We start from the raw sequence: 20,000 nt of genomic DNA, 5'->3' as shown, positions 1-20,000 counted from the left end.
AGTAATATTCCTGGATCAGCCCTCGAGCACTGTACAAACCCAGCACACTGTAAAATTATACTTTAAAGGTAAAAATAAATGGTATTTGATTAACCCGTCTGTCTAATACACTGACCCACATCTGATGCCTTTAGTCGAGTCAGCTTTACAGCACTGAGTGTTTCAGAGCAGCTTTACAGAGATCACAGGGAAATAATACATCAAAGTTTCCAGAAGAAAATAGCATCAGTCCAGCTTAAGTCAGTTCAGTGATGGTCCATTTCTGTTGTAAAAAAGTTATTAATTTGAGTTCATTTATGGGTGATTCTCCAACTACAGGCACTTTTGTGTCCTTGGCCTTTTTTTGTAAATAAATAAACAAATAAATTGTCCTTATGAAGTTCATGCTCCAACATCCCAGTAACCACCAAATCTTGCCCAGTTTTATTTTAAAAATGTTTTTGCGAGGCTGTTTATTAGCAGATTTTGCAGTTGTATGCTCGTCCCCAACCCAGACTGGCCCTCTCTGAATGTTAAAAAATTATGTTAAAGGATCGATTTAAAAATATTTTTTAACATGTTTGTCTTAAGCACAAATAAAATAATATCATACCATCGAAATTCCATATGTATATCACAATTTTAAACTGTTTTTGGAATAAAATAAGTCTGTCCCCAGGTTTTCCGTCATTTCCACCTCCCTCAACAACATCCACTTTAATAGATCCACCTTAAATATTTAAGAAAATACATAAATTGAAAAGTGGTGGAAATTACATCTTTGAAAGCGCTCTTCAGAAAAACTGTTAAAAATAATAATATTCCATGGAGTTCTAACACTGCCCACTGCTATATTGTGTTAGAAGACAAATTAATGAAGCTAGGAAGATTGTTTAAAGAGAGTGAATCTTCCATAAGTTCACAGTGCCAAAAGTGCTCCTACTTGGAGAATCACCCTTATATACATGTGTCCAGCTCAGCTCAGTTCTCATATAATATCAGTGCAGGAGATCAATAATATTGCTGATTTATTTAAATGTCCCCAACTAAGCAAGAAAAGCTAAAAAGGCCTGTGTGTTTTAAAACATGTTCTGGCATTTATTAGCAGGCAGTTTTAATGCAGCTCCATGTGTTTGGAGAATTCATAATTCTTGTGCAATGCTTCATTAAACGAGTGGACAGGATGAACACATCTACCCAGCTGTGATGATCCTCGAGCACTGTTTACATGATGCACTGATGGAGGACACACACACACACACACACACTGATACCTGTGCAAACGCATTATAACAGAAGGCAAGTCATATCATGTTTGCTCATATTTACATGAATTTATCATTATCCGCATTCAGTGCGCGTGACCTGTAGATCAAAACTACGGACGCGCGTTTCTAGAGCAAATTAGCCATATATGCAGAGACAAAAGACAAAATGCGCGTGCGTTAAATGGCTGACAGATTATGGAGATAAACTTTATAATCGCCACTAGGCCGCATTTACTATTGTAAACAGATCAATGTGGCGTCGCTCCTCGAAGTCTCGCGAGAACGCGTCACGCGGTGAGATCTGCCGTCTCGCGTCGTCCAATAAAATGACGCGGTTTCCGCTGCGCTCTTATTTCACCCTCAGACTGAGAGAGACGCGCAGCTCGAGTTCGACGCGCAACGCTTTCACACACACGGACGAAAACTCAAACCGACACGTTTCATTTTTAAAGCAACGTTTACGTTTTGTGGAATAAACCGTTTTTCTTTCATTTTTTTTTGTCAAAGTTATAAGTCTGACCGACCGGCGTCGAGAGAGGAATCACCGGACACGAGCATCGCGAGCACGAGCAACATACCGGCAAACAAAGAACCCTGTTTTAGCGCGAGATCAACCTTCACCACTCGTTAGTTATGAGTCATGTGGCCGTCGAGAATGTACACGGTCTAGACCAGCAGGTGAGCCGGGGTCCATCGCGGGGTTTCGGGCTGTTTCGGGCGGGTTGAGGTGACGCTGAAGCCGCGCTGCGTGTTTAAGATGGAGGCGCTGCTGTCGATGCGCGGATGATGGCGGAGATGCGGCGCGTCGGAACGCGGAGCGTTTATTCGTCACGCGCGGCTGCGTATCATCGCAGTGTTCATGTGATGCTTCGTTAAAGGGTTTCGGGAGGATCGCGTGTGTCGTATATGGATGTTTGTGTAGATTATGATGTCGTTCGGACACGTTAAATCTCGCGAGGGGAAACTTTAATCTGGTGGATTTTAGAGCCGCTCGGGCCTGTTGTTTAGCCGCTTCTGGGCCTTTGTCTGACCAGCTCCCCGTTTCACTGCATTTGCTATCAAATTTCATATTCGCTGTCATTTCATGTCTTAATGGAATTAATTCTGTACGTTAGATGAACGCAAACGGACATGAATATCTCGACCGAAACATTCAGAATCTTCTAAGAGCTTATTAATATAATGTGACAAGTCATTAATAATCAATCTTCTGTTTAGTTAGTGTTGTTTTGAAGGCATGACGCGTGTTAAAGTTGTGTTGTAAACGTTAGTGGCGTAATTTACCTCAGCGACGCTCGGCTTTTATTCTGTCTTTTTTGACTCGGGTTTCGGTTATTTAATGTGGATGTGGCGGTATTTATTTCTGCTAATCAGCTGTGTGTTTGACATTCAGTTGTCTAATCCAGTTTACAACTTATTCTACAGGAAGGGTTCGAATAAATTAAGTTTTTTGGTGGACGTTAAATTAAACATTTGTTTGTCCTCCGTGATCTTTTGTGCTGAATGAGCTCGAGCTCTCGCGCGCCCTCTGCCGGAAGTGACGTTATTCGCTCTTCTCAATGACCCGGTTCAGGTGTTAATGTGTTTTTCAACAATATCTCGTTTCTCTTTCAGCTCGCTGTGCTAGACTTGAACTCCAGTGACGGAATCCCTGGAAGTGAGTATCTGCATCTTAGACCAGTTTCAGATCAGCTCTGATATCTTGTTTAATCGAGGAGGCATTCAAGCCCAGGAAGTAGATTTGCCTCTAGATGAAGTAATGTGTGTGTGTTTGCCATGCTAACAAAGCCTGTCCTTCACCAGGGCGTTACATTCCACCTCATTTAAGGAACAAAGAAGGTCCCAAGAACGGTATGTACACCTCCTCTGAGCTTCTGATGTTAAAGTCCCAGTTACAGCCAGTTCACATCTATAATGATAGATTGTTTTAAAAATCTTAAAAGTAAAAGATTAGCAGTCCACAACAATAACGGCACAGAAACTAGTGTCGGAATCACTTTCTCAACAATTTTTCTCCAGTTGATAAACAAAAACATTGAACACAATCAGAATCCGTCCTGCTTTATCCAGCTTCTAATAAACGTGTTCTGGTGTGCAGAAGTGGATGCTAATGTACAGTCGTTAACATCTGAGGATCTTAACCTTTCATCAAAGTTACACATGAAGTTAGTCTCAGGACACCTTTGATGAGCTGGTTTGATCAATGTTGACGACTGTAGTTATTCTTCAGTTATCATTGTTTGTGTGAGCGATCTTTAGGCCTCACTAAACTCCAATGCGGTGAAAGTTATAATTGTCTAACATTGAATCTGCACTGTTTGTGTTTTACATTTGTGGTTCAGCATGTCTGTAGGGATATCAGTGTGTGGCGTCATCTAGTGGCGTTGTCTTCATGATGTTCATGTTCAGTTCACATCCAGTGGTTTTCCACTGGCGTTCCGGCTCACTTTACCCCCTCATCCATGTTTTGTCCAATGACACGAGTGATCTGTGCTGGCATGTAAAGCAATAAAATGCTTCTGAAACTCTACCAAAGCTTGTCTGAAACGCATTGGCCGTGTCTTCTCCGACCCTTGACCTTTAGTCCTCCTGACTACACGTTTTTTCTCTTAGCAGGAGCTTACTCCTCTGGTAGACAGAGCGGTTTCTCAGTGGCACCCGGAAGCTGTAAGTGTCTATTCTGACAGCCTTGGCTAAAGAGAAACTTTGAGGAAAGAATGCTCAGATATGCATGATTCCACAGTTAATTCTCAGCACACACTTGGAATCGTAACTAACAGGTTATTTTGGCATTTGTTTCCAAGATGGCGTGCACAGGCTTTAAGATCACTCCGACTCGGACACATTTGCTTTGCTTTAATTTCTGCAATTTGCAAACCCTTCCAGCACAGTTGGTCTTTGACTTCCTGCTGGCTGAGGAGTGGCGTGTTCCTGCTTGACTAACTGCTTTGCGTGTGCCTCTCCGCCCCAGAATGCCCCTCTCGTCTGCAGACTGGAGACGTGTGCCTGCGGTCTCAATAATCCGTGCTCTCCTCTCCCTCAGATTCTCCCGGAGGATGGGATAACGGGCGCAGCAACGGCTTCGTGAACGGCTTCCACGACGGCTCCCGTATGAACGGAGGGAACGGGTTCGGGCGCGGGCCGATGCGCACCGACCGCGGGGGAAGAGGAGGGTTCAGGGGCAAACCCGGCGGATCCTTCAACCCCATCCAGACTCTGCAGAGCGCAGGCATGTCTTATGACCTCTGACCTCAATCATAATCACACACTGTTCGCTCATTGGCCAGAGGAGAACTGAGCGCCTGAGGTTCTCCTGAGGGTTTTCCTCCATTCTGTCACTGGAGTTTTAGTTCCTCTGTCGCCTTCGTCTTGCTTAGTTGAGGACATTTAATATTCAACAATATTATTGATCTCCTGCACTGACACCATTATATGAGAACTGAGCTGGACGATGACTTCACTGTTTTCTCCAGAGAGGCTATATATATAAATTAAGTTAATAATAACTTTTTTTACAACAAATTAACCATCACTGAATATACTTAAAGGGGACATATCAAGAAAATCTGACTCTTGAAGTGTGTGAAGTGCTTTAATGCAGTGCTTCTACCGACACCGAAAACCTGAAAGTGAAACCCAGTAACTGTGTTCTGGTGAGCCTTTCTCTGCAAACATGTCAAAGTAAGCCAATCAGATTTCTTCCTCTTCTGACGTATGAAGAGGATCTTATTATAATATTAGCGGCCCTTAATCTGCACGTTTACACACACCAGCCGACATTTGGTTCCACAAGCGGCAACAGAGACCAGTTCTAACACACTGGCAGAAGATCCAGCAGAGCCTGAAACTGTTCTGTGGGGGAACTGTCAACTTTAGTGTAGAAGTTAAACATGATGATGAGATGATCAGTGTAACTCCACAACAACTACATGTCTCCACTAACATTCAGAAGCGTCCTGGTTCAGTCTAACAGTTGGAGGCCTCTCCGTAAGGGGCGTGTGTCATCTTTACGCTGGACTGTGACGCCATTTTCTTCTTGAAACAAACTTTGTTGCATTATATTCTGGTTTTCTCTAAAGCGCTGTGTGAGTTGACTTGCGTCACCTGCCGTGTTCTGATGCATGTGTGTGTGTTTGGTTATGACAGATGGCGGTGGGTGGAACGCCCCTAAAGACGCCGCCTACAACAGCTTCGGTGGACGCTCTGACCGGGGCAAGTCCTCTTTCTTCAACGACCGTGGATCTTCTAACAGGGGCCGGTAAGACCTTTATTCCCCTTTAGCATGTTACAGACGTCTGTAGCTCCTAGCTTTAGCTTCAGTAATCCGGATACATTTGATAACGGCGTTTTTGTTTAAAAGCGTTCTCTCTCCACACTAGGACTAGGACTAACCCAACGCTAAACTCACCTTTACTGCGCATGCGTAACCCCTCGCAGACGCTCGCTGAGATGCAGACGAGAACAAAGTTATCACGCAATTCTTCTGACAGGATCATTTTATTTAGCAGAATATCTCTGTGTTCACTGATGCGTCCAGGTCTCACTCGCTGTGTTTGCTCTGAAACACGACCACTAATGTTTCACCGCAGGACAGCAGATGTGAGTGAGTTCTGTCATCTGTGCAGGACTGAGATATGAAGAGTGTGAAAGTGAACGGCACATAACACACACAATACCAGTATAAACATGAATATCTATAATATGCGTCACATGACTAAACTTACGTCATCGTTTTTAAAGACCTCAGTTTTGACAGTCCGCACTACAACACGAACACTGCGCTTTCAAGTTTATCCACTTTGGAGAGCGTTTTCAAAAAGCTTAGTTTTCATTAAGAAAAGTCTGTGTGGACGGAAGGACAAAGCGGAGAGAAAGATGTGTTTTCAAATGAAGTGTGGACACGGCCTGACGCATCTGTGTGTTCGGCAGGTACGAGCGTGGCGGCTTCGGTGGCGGTGGGAACAGCCGATGGGGAGAAGACTCCCGGGATGAAGAGGACTGGTCCAAACCACTGCCTCCCAACGAGCGCCAGGAACAGTGAGTGTTCCCGAACCCTCAAACACAAATTCTGTTTCCTATGTGTCAAGTAGTTTTTTTTCCCTCCATTTAAGCAATTTCATTTTCCCTTTTTGTTTCTAATGGCTAATAGAATGTTTAATAATTCATCAAAAGGCGACGGAATGAGGTAGTTATGGTGTTCATATGTGCTAATCTTGCACATGCATCCATTGATATGAACTGGACGTTGCATTATGGGGTTAAACCCAGTGTGCTGTGTTTCCTGACGCTTGTTTCCGGTTTCCTCGCAGTGAGTTGTTCGCTGCCAGCAACACCGGGATTAACTTTGAAAAATATGACGACATTCCTGTTGAAGCCACAGGCCAGAACTGTCCACAGCACATCGAGAGTGTGAGTGTCCTAATGAAGATCAGAGTTCAACTGGAAATCAATGGTTTCTAGGGGTGCACGATAAATCTGCCACCGTATCGGCTGATGTCTTCATTTTTAATATTTTCATTATCAGCCCAATGCCTGATTATATTAAAGCCGATTAATGTCTTCAGCTGAGACACTTCAGATGCGACTGTTCAACATGATTTTGAATTTCTTGAAATATAATTGTAATCACTTCAGAAAAGGAAAATGCATATCGGCTTCATAAAACCATGAGAACATTATAATGTGTGTTTGGGACATTGTTTTTGTAATCAGGCTCTCAAAAAAGACATTAGAATTCGAATTTAAACTCATCAGCCAATATATCGGTTATTTATCAGTATCCTCAAATGTTCATCAGTGTATCCCTGATGGTTTTAATTTAACAGCTTTGTGTGTTTTGGTGATAGTTCCAGGATTTGGAGATGGGCGAGATCATTATGGGTAACATCGCCCTGAGCCGCTACACACGACCCACTCCGGTCCAGAAGTACGCCATTCCCATCATCAAGTCTAAGAGGGATCTGATGGCGTGCGCACAGACAGGTCAGACATCATCAGCTCCTTGTGTTTTCAGCATGTGTGTGTGTGTTTGGTACACCACTCTTGATTGACACTTGTGTCTGTGACTGTAGGCTCTGGTAAGACCGCAGCGTTCCTGTTGCCGGTTCTGAGCCAGATCTACACCGAGGGCCCAGGAGAAGCACTGCAGGCGGCAAAGAACAGCGCACAGGTACCGACTCTGTCCGGGAATAGCTCAAGAAAGGGAAACTTGTTGCCCATCTTAACTGGGTGTGTTCTTGTCCTCAGGAAAATGGGAAATATGGCCGCCGTAAGCAGTATCCCATCTCTCTGGTCTTAGCCCCGACAAGAGAACTGGCTCTCCAGATCTACGACGAGGCCAGGAAGGTAATCAACAACCTAACCAGAAGTAGAGTCGGGAATCGAATACTTGTTGTAATTTCGATTCCTCTTATCGATTGCTTTGTGAGCATTTCAATATGACTTGGAAACAGTCGTCTGACGCTTGAATGGTTTCATGTGTATCAGTATATTGGATCTGTGCAGCTCTTAAAGTGACAGCAGCCTAATATTGTATGTACATTAGTTCGGCTTGTTGTTTTTCTATGGTGTTATTAAACCACAGTCAAACGTTCTTTGTGTTAGTGTTCTTTAGACTTGATTTCTGTTCATGATATTCAGATACCATTAAATGTTTTGCAATAAGACTAAATGTGAAAAATTATGTACCTTAGTGGATACTTTTTTTTATACCTTATAAGCGGAATTGTTCAAATTAAAATGATTCCCAACTCTAACCAGAACACGATCTCATTAGACTCCGCTCAGTCTAACCCTGGTGTGTTCTCCTCCTCTAGTTTGCGTATCGCTCTCTGGTGCGGCCCTGTGTGGTGTACGGCGGCGCTGATATCGGCCAGCAGATCCGGGATCTGGAGCGAGGCTGTCATCTGCTCGTGGCCACGCCGGGCCGGCTCGTGGACATGATGGAGCGGGGCAAGATCGGCATGGACTACTGCAAGTACGTCAAGCATCTGCCCATGTGACCCTGGCCACAAAACCACTCGCAAGGGTCAAGTTTTTGAAATGTATACATCTGAGAGCTGAATAAATAAGCTTTCCATTGATGTATGATTTGTTAGGTTAGGATATTAATATTTGGCCGCTGTAAAATCTGGAATCTGAGGGTGCAAAAAATCAAAACATTGAGAAAATGGCCTTTAAAGTTCTCCATTTATGTTTGCAATTTTGCTGCATTCACTCACAAAAATACATGTTTTATATATTTACGGTAGGAAATTTACTAAATATCTTCATGGAACGTGATCTTAATATCCTAATGATGTTTTGCATTTGCATGACCCATACAGTTTATTGTTGGCTATTGCCACAGATAAACCCATGCGACTCGTGACTGGCTTGTTTGTGGCTTGACCTTGAGCTGTTTGTGGCTTGACCCTTGAGCTGTGTGCTTCTGTCACTAGTTACCTAGTTCTGGATGAAGCGGACAGGATGCTGGACATGGGCTTCGAGCCACAGATTCGGCGTATCGTGGAGCAGGACACCATGCCTCCCAAAGGCCTTCGCCAGACCATGATGTTCAGCGCCACCTTCCCCAAGGAGATCCAGGTGAGTCTCAGGATGTCTTGTGTTATAGACACATTCCAGACTCTTAATCTTATTATTTAATCTGGCATGCGGTTCGGAGGGATGCTGGACGTGAGACTCCGGGATACGGTTTCTTGGATCTTTTAGTTATGGTGGTTTGTGTCTTAGATCTTGGCTCGTGACTTCCTGGAGGAGTACATCTTCCTGGCCGTGGGCCGGGTCGGCTCCACCTCGGAGAACATCACACAGAAGGTGGTGTGGGTTGAGGAAAACGACAAGAGGTCCTTCCTGCTTGACTTGCTCAACGCCACAGGTACGTTTATCTGCACATGGCCCCTGATCATCAATAGTTCAGATTTGTGGTCCGTTTATATGACCATGATGGCACACGGCTCTTCACATGGGGTGTCATGAGGAGATGAAGCTAAAGTAATCTCTCCTGAGCTCTTTTGGGGTTGTGGATAATATGAAATAGCCCTTTAAACATCAGTATAATGACATTCAGGTTCAGTGATATCAGGCTATAGATCACATCACCTATAGTTATCAGCACTTTATATAAGCAGCTTTACGGTGATGGAACAGGAAAATAACATTTCGATGATGCAAACACATTTCAGCTCTAAGAAGACATTAGTAAACCGTAATTATTCAGTTGAAGTCAGATCAGTGTATGTTTGGCTCAATAACAGTGTAAAGTACATCACTTATAAAATTAGTTCAGTTTCAGATCTGCATAAGACCGTGATGTCATCGACCAGCTCTCCTCCAATAGTGTCAGTGCAGACAAGATAATATTGCTGAATATGAAGAGGTTTTCCAATGCTCTAGATGTTCAGTAGCGGCACATTTGTACGGTCCTCCCATAGTGCAGTAGAGCTTCATCTGAACCCATGTATACCATATCTAGAATGAAACTGATATTTGTTGAAGCTCATCATAAGGTCTGATTCTATTTAGTTATTCCGAGTGAGGTTCAGGACAATACGGGGGAGAACGTAGAAAAACCTGGTGAGTAGAGACGTTTATCTCTCCACAGGAAGTGGAACAAATGCAAGTCTCATCTCACCTCTTTATTTTGCTTGAACATTGTTTGTTTTCCAACACCTTTCGCCATGTCAAGAGATCTGTGTTCTCGTGTGGTGTTAGGGTCTTTATTTCATATTTTTACCCCCCACCCCCCCCCCACCCCATAGTCATGCTCCTTTCCAGTGGTTGATTCCTTCAGCTGGATCTGTGCATGAAGTGTGTGTGCAGTGCTGAACTCGGGTGTGTTTCCCCAAAGCATCGTTAGTCAACTATAGTCAAGTTCCGTCGTTATCAGCCGTTCAACAAGTGTGTGTGTGTCAGGGCTCCAGACTAACTTTTTTCACCTCCGTCCTGGAACAGTCCATAAAAGCGATTTGAACCGTCCCAAAGTGAATGTCAACCGTCCCAAAATAAACATGTTGTTTCTGTACTTTGTTATTATCATCTATAGTTGTTAGTTACATCATAAAAACACCATTAAAATGTTTATGACAGTGGTTCTCAACTCCAGTCCTCGGGACCCGCTGCTCTGCACATTTTGTATGTCTCTTATCTGACACACTCAAATCAGTTCATGGAGTCTCTCCTGACGAGCTGATGATCTGGTTCAGGTGTGTTAAATAAGAGATATACAAAATGTGCAGAGCAGCGGGTCCCGAGGACTGGTCCCGAGGACTGGAGTTGAGAACCAATGGTTTATGATATATATTATTATATACAAATACATACAGCTCAAAACGTTTTTGAGTTGGTTGGATTAAAAAATAACAAATAAATACTGGTGACTACATATCTCAAAAATATCATCATTCTTTATTCTTTCAAGCAGCAGACATATTTATTTGTATGAATTAAATATAATGAATCATTATTAAAGCTATTAACGAGCAGTGAATGCTTTTCTCTTTTTCTTTTGTTGCTTGATCAATATTAAGGACACAGACCGCATTAGGTTTAGCACTGTCACTTTAAGATATCGGATCATGTCCAATGACATGCGGATCCAACTGCACTGATGCACATCCGATACACTCAAAACTGTTTAAGACATAACCAACATAGTTTACGTGAATACTCTCCAAAATGGACATTTAGACATATTTGTGTGTATTTGTCCATTCAGACACGAAAGAGAGCTCAGTTCAGTACTCGCGCGCTGTATGGGTGTCTATGTGCATGGCTGCACGCTTCGGGTCACACTTAGTTATCGTCTCGTTTTCGTCTGTAAAATAAGCCATGTGAGATGTACCGCGAAACAAGTCTCCGGGTGAGTAGCCGGCCAGTGATAGTAACTATAGTAACAGCATGAGAAGACGCGCTCAGTTGTAGTCAGCGCTTGGTCGGTTAATTTTGGCATTTTCTAAGTAAGTTACCCTAATAGGCTAGTAATAAATGAACACGCATACAAAAATGTCTTTCGTCCTGTAGGCGACCTGGAGAATATTTCTGTTCGTCCTAAACACATTTTCTATCGTCCCCAGGACGCCGTTAGTCTCGAGCCCTGGTGTGTGTAAGCACAATAAGCAAGCTGACATACAGTGCAATCTATATCTGTTATTTAGAATACATACAAATGTCATTTACGTCTTTTAGTTTGTGGAGATGTAGAGCGTGGTGTTGAAGAGTGTGCATGTGTGAACGAGCTGTAGTGTAAGAACGAGTCTATGAGTGAATCTGGAAATGAAGCAAAATAACTGAGAAATGAGGAATATTCCTCAGATGCCGTGTCTAACTTACAGCAAAACATCTCGCATTAATTCAATCTCAAACAGATTCATTAACAGTAGTTATTACTCATCACCTGAGTGACATCATTAACCAACGGTTGAACGACCAACTTACGACAATACAGGAAACAGTCGTGACTCGCTAGCTGATTCTCTCAGCGATGTATCATACTATAGCAGTGAAGCCGTGAGTTGCAGCGCTGTACGGGAAACACACCCCTGTAAAGTCACATGACTGCTGTGGTTTAGCAGGGGACAGCACATTGAGGTTCAGCATTGGCTTTAACTGCACTAGTCTTAAGTTTAATGTAAAGTTCACTTCTATGAGATCCAAATGCTTGTCACTTCCTGTTTGCCCATCATTAGCTTCTGCTCCCGCTGAAGGGCTTCATCAGGTGTTCATCGTCTTCATCTCGTCCATTAGGTAAAGAATCTCTGACTTTGGTGTTTGTTGAGACCAAAAAGGGAGCGGACGCTCTGGAGGACTTCCTGTACCGTGAGGGATACGCGTGCACCAGCATCCACGGGGACCGTTCCCAGCGGGACCGAGAGGAGGCGCTGCACCAGTTCCGTTCCGGGAGATGCCCCATCCTCGTGGCCACCGCCGTATGTGGCTTTCCTTCCTCCGTGTGTGTGTGTGAAAGGGCTCATCGGATGCAGGATTCACTTTTATTTGGTGTTTGCATTAAATGTCTTTGCAGCGTGTGGACACAGCCACCATACAGTGAAGAAAATACATTCACTCCTTAATCCTCAAAAAGCCTAAACGTTCTCAAAGCCGTTTGGATTCATATTGACATGGTCAATTTTTAAAGCTTTACAGCAGATCTAGAATAAAGTTATTGTCCAGATAAAGTTAGTTTTGATTGATTCACTTCTGTTGTAAAGATCATGAGTTATTAACTTAGCGGCCGCTAACACGACTCTAAAACAGGAGTTTTTCACAACGCTCTCGTCCCACAGGTGGCTGCTCGCGGCCTCGACATCTCCAACGTCAAGCACGTCATCAACTTCGACCTGCCCAGTGACATCGAGGAATACGTCCATCGCATCGGGCGTACCGGGCGTGTGGGCAACCTGGGTAATTATAACATCATCATCATTGATACACTTGCATGTTCACAACCAGTCAAAAGTTCTGGATCTGTGAGATTTTTAATGATTTTAAAGGTCTCTTCTGCTCACCAAGGCTGCGTTTATTTGATTACAAATACAAAAAAAGAACAGCAATATTGTGAAATATTAATATAATGTAAGTAACTGTTTTCCACACTGATAATAAATGTTTCTTGAGCATCAAATCATCATATTAGAATGATTTCTGAAGGATCATGTGACACTGAAGATTGGAGTAATGATGCTGAAAATTCAGATCACAGGAATAAGCTGATTTATGCTGGAATAATATTTCACAATATTGGTAGGGTTTTTGGGTGGTTTTTCTCCATGCACAGCCTTGGTGAGCAGGAAAGACTGCTTTTAAAAACATTAGCAGTCTATAGTTTGGGATCGGTAAGATCAGTAGTGTAGCAGTTATCTGTGTAGTGTGTGATGTTCCCAGTCTTACCTGGTCTTTGGCTTGCTCCTCTCAGGTCTCGCTACATCATTCTTCAACGATAAGAACGGCAACATCACGAAGGACCTGCTGGACATCCTGGTGGAGGCGAAGCAGGAGGTGCCGTCGTGGCTGGAGAGCCTGGCGTACGAACACCAGCACAAGAGCAGCACCCGCGGGCGCTCCAAGAGGTCAGCAGCTTCACACACACCTCTGCCCAAACGCTTAACTGTCCACACACCTGTCCTCATACACACACACCGCTGCCCTCACGCACACCTATCCACAAACACCTTCCCTCACACACGCACACACCTGCCCTCACGCCTGCTGCAGATTACACCAGTTACGATAGTCACTGTCAGATTGTGTGATTCTGACTCCTAAAATCTTGTGTCATGGACCAGAAACATTTCAGACTACATGTTGCCCGTCATCGTGTGCCGCCTCAGAATGGTGTGATCTGAAGCGGGCGTCACTCAGGAGTGCTGTGACGGTCTGGTGGACTCCTCATTGAACTGATTCTGTGTTCCTCAGGTTCTCCGGTGGGTTCGGAGCCCGAGACTACCGTCAGACCAGCAACAGCACCAGCAGCGGAGGCTTCGGCAGTCGGGGGGGCCGCAGCACTGGGGGCCACGGCGGGAACCGCGGGTTCGGTGGTGGTGGCGGTAAGGCTTTAACTCGGATATACAGTCGTCAACATCCGAAGTGGAGATCAAAACCTTTCAGAGTTACACGTGAAGTTTGAACGAGACCCGTTCTAAATGTTGACGATGAATATTTTCCAGTCTAGTTGCCTGACGGCAGAGCTCGACGTAAACGCTTGTCCGGGACTAGTGGATCATTGAGGCGGTCACCTGCCGCCACCTACTGGTGGTTTAGTTTCGTGTTTGTTATTTGTGTATTTAAAACAATCTCATAACATTAATGCAGTTGTAATTTTTTCAGTGTAAATTACTTAATTTGATCAGCCCTACCGAGGGTAACATCCCTATAGTGTCTTATTATGCTAATTTATTGTATCAAGTTTAGGAAGTTAAAATGAAAGAAGCATATATTTAAGATTAGGGTGGGGGGGTGCCCCTTAAAGGTGCCAATATTACAATATGCGGATTTAAATATCAAAGCTGATTGAACAATGATGAGAGTATTGCTTCAGAAGAATCATTTACAACACACACACACACACACACACACACAAATTCCGGATAAGCAACTTTTTTGCTGGGACAAGTGAATGACAGATTACTTAACCTTTATTTAACCAGGCAAGTCACAACAGCCTGGCAGAACTTCAAATCTCCTGAAAGACATACTGACATATTACAATACACACACATTTATTTACAAAGTTGATAAACACTCCCTAATAGTTTTTAAATGTAGAGATTGAAATAAATGACTCTTGTTGCACATTCTGATCATTTAGAGCAGTAAAACCAGAAGTCCGTCAGCTTTACTAGTGTTTCAGAGCAGCTTCACAGAGAAAATAATGCAACAGTTTTTCCAGAAGAAAATGGCGTCACAGTCCAGCTTAAGCTCAGTGATGGTTCATTGTGTGTGTGTGTGTGTGTGTGTCCTCAGGTGGCTTCGGGAACTTCTACAGCAGTGACGGCTATGGAGGGAACTACTCTCAGGTGGACTGGTGGGGTAACTGAGACTCCGCCCCCTCCTCCACCCTCACCCCACCCACGCCCCATTACAGTGATCACATGCCAAACTCACTGAACGGAAACCACATGATGTACCATAGCCAGACTATATACCCTGTGTAGCTTTGAAGAACTTTGCAGTACATTACCAGCTGTGATTCTCTGACCCCACCTGGAGAGGCTTTCGCCCCGTGGGATTCTGGGACGCCAGGCCAGCGAAGGCTTGACCGTAGCAGAAAGCAGTGTCCCGAACCCGTGCTGAAGCGGAACCGAGTTTGCGTTAGATTCCCGGACTCTAGTTTTCCACTACATCTCATTTCTTTCTACTAAATGAGAATCATTCGTTTGTTAATGTACTGTGCCTTTAAATTTATACTCGCTGTGTTTGGTTTGTTTTTCTTTTTTTTTAAATGTCTGGCTGACAGTTGTTTCCCCCCTTTTCTTTCTTTCTTCGTTTTCTCCCCCAAATGACTTTTTTGTTTTGGATGGTATAACAAAATAAGCTTGGATGTAATCAAACCTTGGCAAACTCTGGGATGGTCTGTCACAACCTCGTTTTGAACTGAAATTTCCAATGGGGTCACATGGGCCTGACCCCTACGACCCCGCCCCCCACCCCACCCCCCGATTGGCTCGTACCCTCTTGTGTGGTAAAACCGCATCGCAAGGGAGTTAAAATATCGAATGCTTGCTCACTCTATCCTGGAGAGGTATCTATAAGAGACTGTCGTCTTCTGAGAAAAGAAACCAAGCCATTCCAGTATATAATCTTAAATTTGATTGTGCTGAACCGTGTCTGCCTCGCCACTCCGCCGTGTAACTCTACCATTGAGGCAGCTAAGCTAGTTCACTGACACACACACACACACACTAGCTGTTTAGTGGTGTTGGATTACTTTATTTCATTTGTTTTCTTTGGAAATATTAGGATGTAGCAATTGGATTAACTTTTTCTTCCTACAAAACCCATTCTTGAAGTTGATAATGGGAGGCTTGTGGCGATTCCGTAGCGAAGAGTTCATACGGCTACTCGAGGACCACGCCGTCAGAGCGGACCGGCCCTAGCGCCCGGCTCGTCTCTGGAGAAATCCGCATGCTAGTGTTCTTGTTTTTTGGTCAAGGAGATTTTCAAATCGATTTCTGCAGCAGGCTTTTACGTACAAGTAACGTTCGTTCACTTTTTGTTCTTTTTTTTTTTTTCTCTTTTTCAAGCTGCGTTGAATTCCGAAAGACATCCTCGGCTTTACACGGCTCCCGCTGGGGTCAGAGTTCAGCGTACACGACAGGGGTGTGGCTTTAGTGTAAAACCAGACTCTCATTGGTCGGTTGGTTTCCGTGGCATCCCTGGCCAAAGACAGGTTTCTTTCAAACTCCCATGAGCCCCCACGGCACGGGCCTCGGGCGAGTGGGAAGTGTTTAACTGAAGTGCAATAGATTTACTCAAGCGTGTTGTGCCTTTCGACATGGATTTGAAAATGGTGACGTGAAGCGGATGCTTTGACAGTATTGTGTGACTTGATAGCAGTGGTGCTACTTCGGCCCTTCTGTGTTACGCCCTTCAAGTTTTACAAAAGTCGTTTTATTGCACATCTAGGGTTTTATATAAATGTCTTGAGTGCGTGTCCTTAAGCTTCCAAATATTGTGTGTGAAGATAGTGAAAACGCAGCTTGTTTACAAAAGGGGAAGTGTTCTCCAATAGTTAACCAGGATTGATTTGGGACCAGGGGGATTAGCAGTGGGGAATTTAGCTATTTGCACAGATTACTAGATTCTACTTTTGCTGCTAGTTTGTGTAATTTATTAAGCATTTTTGAGAAATATTTATTTTTATAAGCCTAAAAGTGATAGTTTCAAGTAACTTGACCAAAAGACAGTACAAAAACACTGGCACTTGAATGTTGAATGTCACCCGTATGCGTGAAATTTATATTTTTCGGGGTAGTGTGAGCTTTTTAATGTTTACGGTCATTTTGGACTCCGCCAAAATTCGCATCTGTAATTGTCTCGCTGACTAAACGTTTCAATCCGATCAATCGAACTCTGAATTGGCAGCCACGATTTGAACGCTCAACAACCATGCCAAGGTTTGGACAAAGTTACAGAAATATTTTTGTAAATGTGTATCAGTGCAAAGTGTTCAGATTCTCCAGTTGTTCTTCTGTTTGTTTGTTTTTGTTTTTCCGGTATTTATTTTTATTTTTTATTTGTGTCTTTACCCCCAGTGAATGTCTGGCACACGGCAATCTTAAGTAACAAGAACATGTGGTTATTCTCTATTGTTGCATTTGCATATTGGGCGCCGGCGCTGTTCTCTGACAGGATTGGCTGAGAGCCCTCATTGCAGAAGCCGTTGAGGGCGAAGCGTTGAGAGCATGGATGAGGCTCTGGATCACCGGATCGTGTGAGAGAACATCACCCGAGCCCTTAGAGTTTAGAGTATTTGCTTTACGTACTAGTTTAGAGGCTGTGCACTGCACGAAAAATGAAAAATGTGTGTTTATCGTATGATTTTACCAAATTAAAGTTGGAAATTGCAAATACAGAAACTTCTCGTGTGTCTTTGCATCTCGCATGACTGAAACCATCGGTTCCCGAGCCGATCTCTATTCCGCACTCTCACACACACTGCATCACTGTCATTACCCACATGTCATTTGTGTGGAAATATTGCAGAGTCTCATAACAGAACGTTCACACCGGCTCGAGATGAGGCACTGATGAGACGCAGAGTTACTCTACTCCATACTCGATATATAGGAAGAGAAATAGAAATATTAAACTGTGGTGTATGTGAACATCTCTGACTGTCTTCAGGAAAGGTTAGAGGCATTTTCTTGTACTTCTCTCAGTATAAAGTAGGGTTTATAAGTGCTTTGTTTACAGCTTTACATTAATTTAAATAAAAGCCTCTTTGTTTGGATTGTGATTAAAGGTAGGGTAGGTAATCCTGTTCAGAAACACTTTTTTTTATACTGGGTGAAATGGTCCTTCCATCCTGATAGTAGTCAATACATTATGTGTTTAGAAAAAGGAATGAAAAAAATCAGACCTCTGTAGCAGCTGCAGGACAGTAAAAACTCTGACCAATCACTGCCATTCGGTGCGAATGTAAAGAACCAATCAGATGCCTTCATGTCTCGTGCCCGCCCCGAGCCCCACTGCGCGCGCTGCCCGGCGTGCACTCATCACATGTCACCGTTCCCGGAAATATTCAGCTCAAAGCACCTGCATATGCAGTCAGCGAAGGCAAACAAGGCAAAAACTACTTCCTCGGACCCTGCCCGCACTCTTGAACGACCTCCTCTGCTTCGCCCTCAACCCCGGACCTGTCCTCGAGCCGACGATGCGGTACTTGTCTCCGGACTCGGTGTACGTTAACGTTAGTCTTCATTAGAGTCAACAATGTTTTCATCATGGAAACTCTTACATGCAAAACACCGTATATGTTATGAATCTTACACGAAATTCATCTTCATCACAGTGTAACTGATGGTAATGGAAAAACGTGTATCAATGCAACCTGTTTTTAGTTTTGCCTTATAAATATAGCTCGTTACCGAATGAAACTTTACCATTATCGATATGCTAGCTTGATAGTGAGTACTAAAAGAAATCTTATTTGTTTATATTCATAGTGATAAAGTTAGGTATTTTATTACATGTGATTCTGACATGATGTCACTGTATGTACTGCGCTCCTTCCTCTCCACTCGTCTCAGGTAATAAATGCGTCTTGTTCCAGCCTGAGCGTTTGGCGTCGCGCGTTCATGTGTTTTGGGGGCGTGGCTTTGGAAGGAGCTCAGAAGGGAGGGGGTGGAGTGAATGGAAATAATGAGCTGTGTTTATTGCAGATTAAAAGGTCTACAGTCACTCGATTTTTATATTTTCTTTTTCAGAGTACTTACATTTTAATGATGTATTGGTATATAAAGACAGTTTAAACAAATTTGGAATGTTTTTTTTTTTAGAAAAATGATTACCTACCCTACCTTTAAATTCAGTGGTTTCCTCTCAGATGTTTAGATGTTTACGGCTCTTGTAGAGCACATGATCGACAGTCGTCAACAGTGTCATTACATGCAGGTAGTTTTAAAATATAAGTACAATGTAAAAATGTGTGTGCACAATACTAATTTCAATGTTCAATTAATTTCAATGTAAAGTAGGACCTTAAATCAACATCGGTCATGATTGGTGCATGTTTTCATTTCTCTACAAAACATGGTGTTTTTAAATCAAATATTTTACATTAAAAAATTTATATTCCTGAGGGCCAGTCGGATCTCTGATGTCCAGCTTCCCCAGAGGAGTCGTGTCCGGCCGGATCTCTGATGTCCAGCTTCCCCAGAGGAGTCGTGTCCGGCCGGATCACTGATGTCCAGCTTCCCCAGAGGAGTCGTGTCCGGCCGGATCTCTGATGTCCAGCTTCCCCAGAGGAGTCGTGTCCGGCCGGATCTCTGATGTCCAGCTTCCCCAGAGGAGTCGTGTCCGGCCGGATCTCTGATGTCCAGCTTCCCCAGAGGAGTCGTGTCCGGCCGGATCTCTGATGTCCAGCTTCCCCAGAGGAGTCGTGTCCGGCCGGATCACTGATGTCCAGCTTCCCCAGAGGAGTCGTGTCCGGCCGGATCTCAGATGTCCAGCTTCCCCAGAGGAGTCGTGTCCGGCCGGATCTCAGATGTCCAGCTTCCCCAGAGTCGTCGTGTCCGGCCGGATCTCAGATGTCCAGCTTCCCCAGAGGAGTCGTGTCCGGCCGGATCTCTGATGTCCAGCTTCCCCAGAGTCGTCGTGTCCGGCCGGATCTCTGATGTCCAGCTTCCCCAGAGGAGTCGTGTCCGGCCGGATCTCTGATGTCCAGCTTCCCCAGAGGAGTCGTGTCCGGCCGGATCACTGATGTCCAGCTTCCCCAGAGGAGTCGTGTCCGGCCAGATCTCTGTTGTCCAGCTTCCCCAGAGGAGTCGTGTCCGGCCGGATCTCAGATGTCCAGCTTCCCCAGAGGAGTCGTGTCCGGCCGGATCACTGATGTCCAGCTTCCCCAGAGGAGTCGTGTCCGGCCGGATCACTGATGTCCAGCTTCCCCAGAGGAGTCGTGTCCGGCCGGATCACTGATGTCCAGCTTCCCCAGAGGAGTCGTGTCCGGCCGGATCACTGATGTCCAGCTTCCCCAGAGGAGTCGTGTCCGGCCGGATCTCTGATGTCCAGCTTCCCCAGAGGAGTCGTGTCCGGCCG

At 44.3% G+C, this 20,000-nt stretch overlaps 2 protein-coding genes across 7 annotated transcripts in view; both read left to right on the top strand.

Annotated features, from left to right (window-relative positions):
• Positions 1 to 93, top strand: part of LOC309513639 (ubiquitin carboxyl-terminal hydrolase 9X-like) — a 53,448-nt gene extending 53,355 nt beyond the window's left edge. Inside the window, 1 exon segment of the mRNA XM_082189570.1 lies at positions 1 to 93. This exon segment is cut by the window's left edge and continues 1,551 nt beyond it. The gene's annotated coding sequence lies outside the window, so the exon portion shown is untranslated.
• A 1,501-nt stretch (positions 94 to 1,594) lies between these two features.
• ddx3xb (DEAD-box helicase 3 X-linked b) lies at positions 1,595 to 17,320 on the top strand. 6 transcript variants are annotated; one of them, XM_082189577.1, is made up of 20 exons: positions 1,595 to 1,925; positions 2,862 to 2,904; positions 3,051 to 3,098; positions 3,864 to 3,914; positions 4,291 to 4,476; positions 5,394 to 5,505; positions 6,177 to 6,284; positions 6,557 to 6,656; positions 7,094 to 7,229; positions 7,319 to 7,416; positions 7,494 to 7,592; positions 8,063 to 8,223; positions 8,687 to 8,831; positions 8,979 to 9,123; positions 9,771 to 9,821; positions 11,991 to 12,172; positions 12,530 to 12,647; positions 13,159 to 13,312; positions 13,659 to 13,789; positions 14,706 to 17,320. In XM_082189577.1, the coding sequence occupies exons 1-20, from the start codon at positions 1,881 to 1,883 to the stop codon at positions 14,777 to 14,779; spliced, it is 2,187 nt and encodes a 728-aa protein (XP_082045703.1). In that variant the 5' UTR covers positions 1,595 to 1,880; the 3' UTR covers positions 14,780 to 17,320. The 6 variants fall into 6 exon arrangements, with proteins under 6 accessions (XP_082045703.1, XP_082045702.1, XP_082045704.1 ...); XM_082189576.1 differs by having other exon boundaries at positions 3,861 to 3,914; XM_082189578.1 differs by lacking the exon at positions 9,771 to 9,821 and having other exon boundaries at positions 3,861 to 3,914.
• Positions 17,321 to 20,000: the final 2,680 nt, after the last annotated feature.

This window comes from Leuciscus leuciscus (assembly GCF_965113295.1).
Source record: "Leuciscus leuciscus genome assembly, chromosome: 14".
NCBI lineage: Eukaryota > Metazoa > Chordata > Actinopteri > Cypriniformes > Leuciscidae > Leuciscus > Leuciscus leuciscus.
The sequence above is the reverse complement of the archived record's forward strand: the minus strand, read 5'-3'. Positions and strand labels throughout refer to the sequence as shown.

Excerpts from the sequence above, each read along its gene's own strand:
- ddx3xb (XM_082189576.1), top strand. The coding sequence starts at position 1,881 with ATGAGTCATGTGGCCGTCGAGAATGTACACGGTCTAGACCAGCAG. Across the intron at positions 1,926-2,861 it reads TACACGGTCTAGACCAGCAG|CTCGCTGTGCTAGACTTGAA; the intron begins GTGAGCCGGGGT and ends TTTCTCTTTCAG. Across the intron at positions 7,417-7,493 it reads CGGCAAAGAACAGCGCACAG|GAAAATGGGAAATATGGCCG; the intron begins GTACCGACTCTG and ends TCTTGTCCTCAG.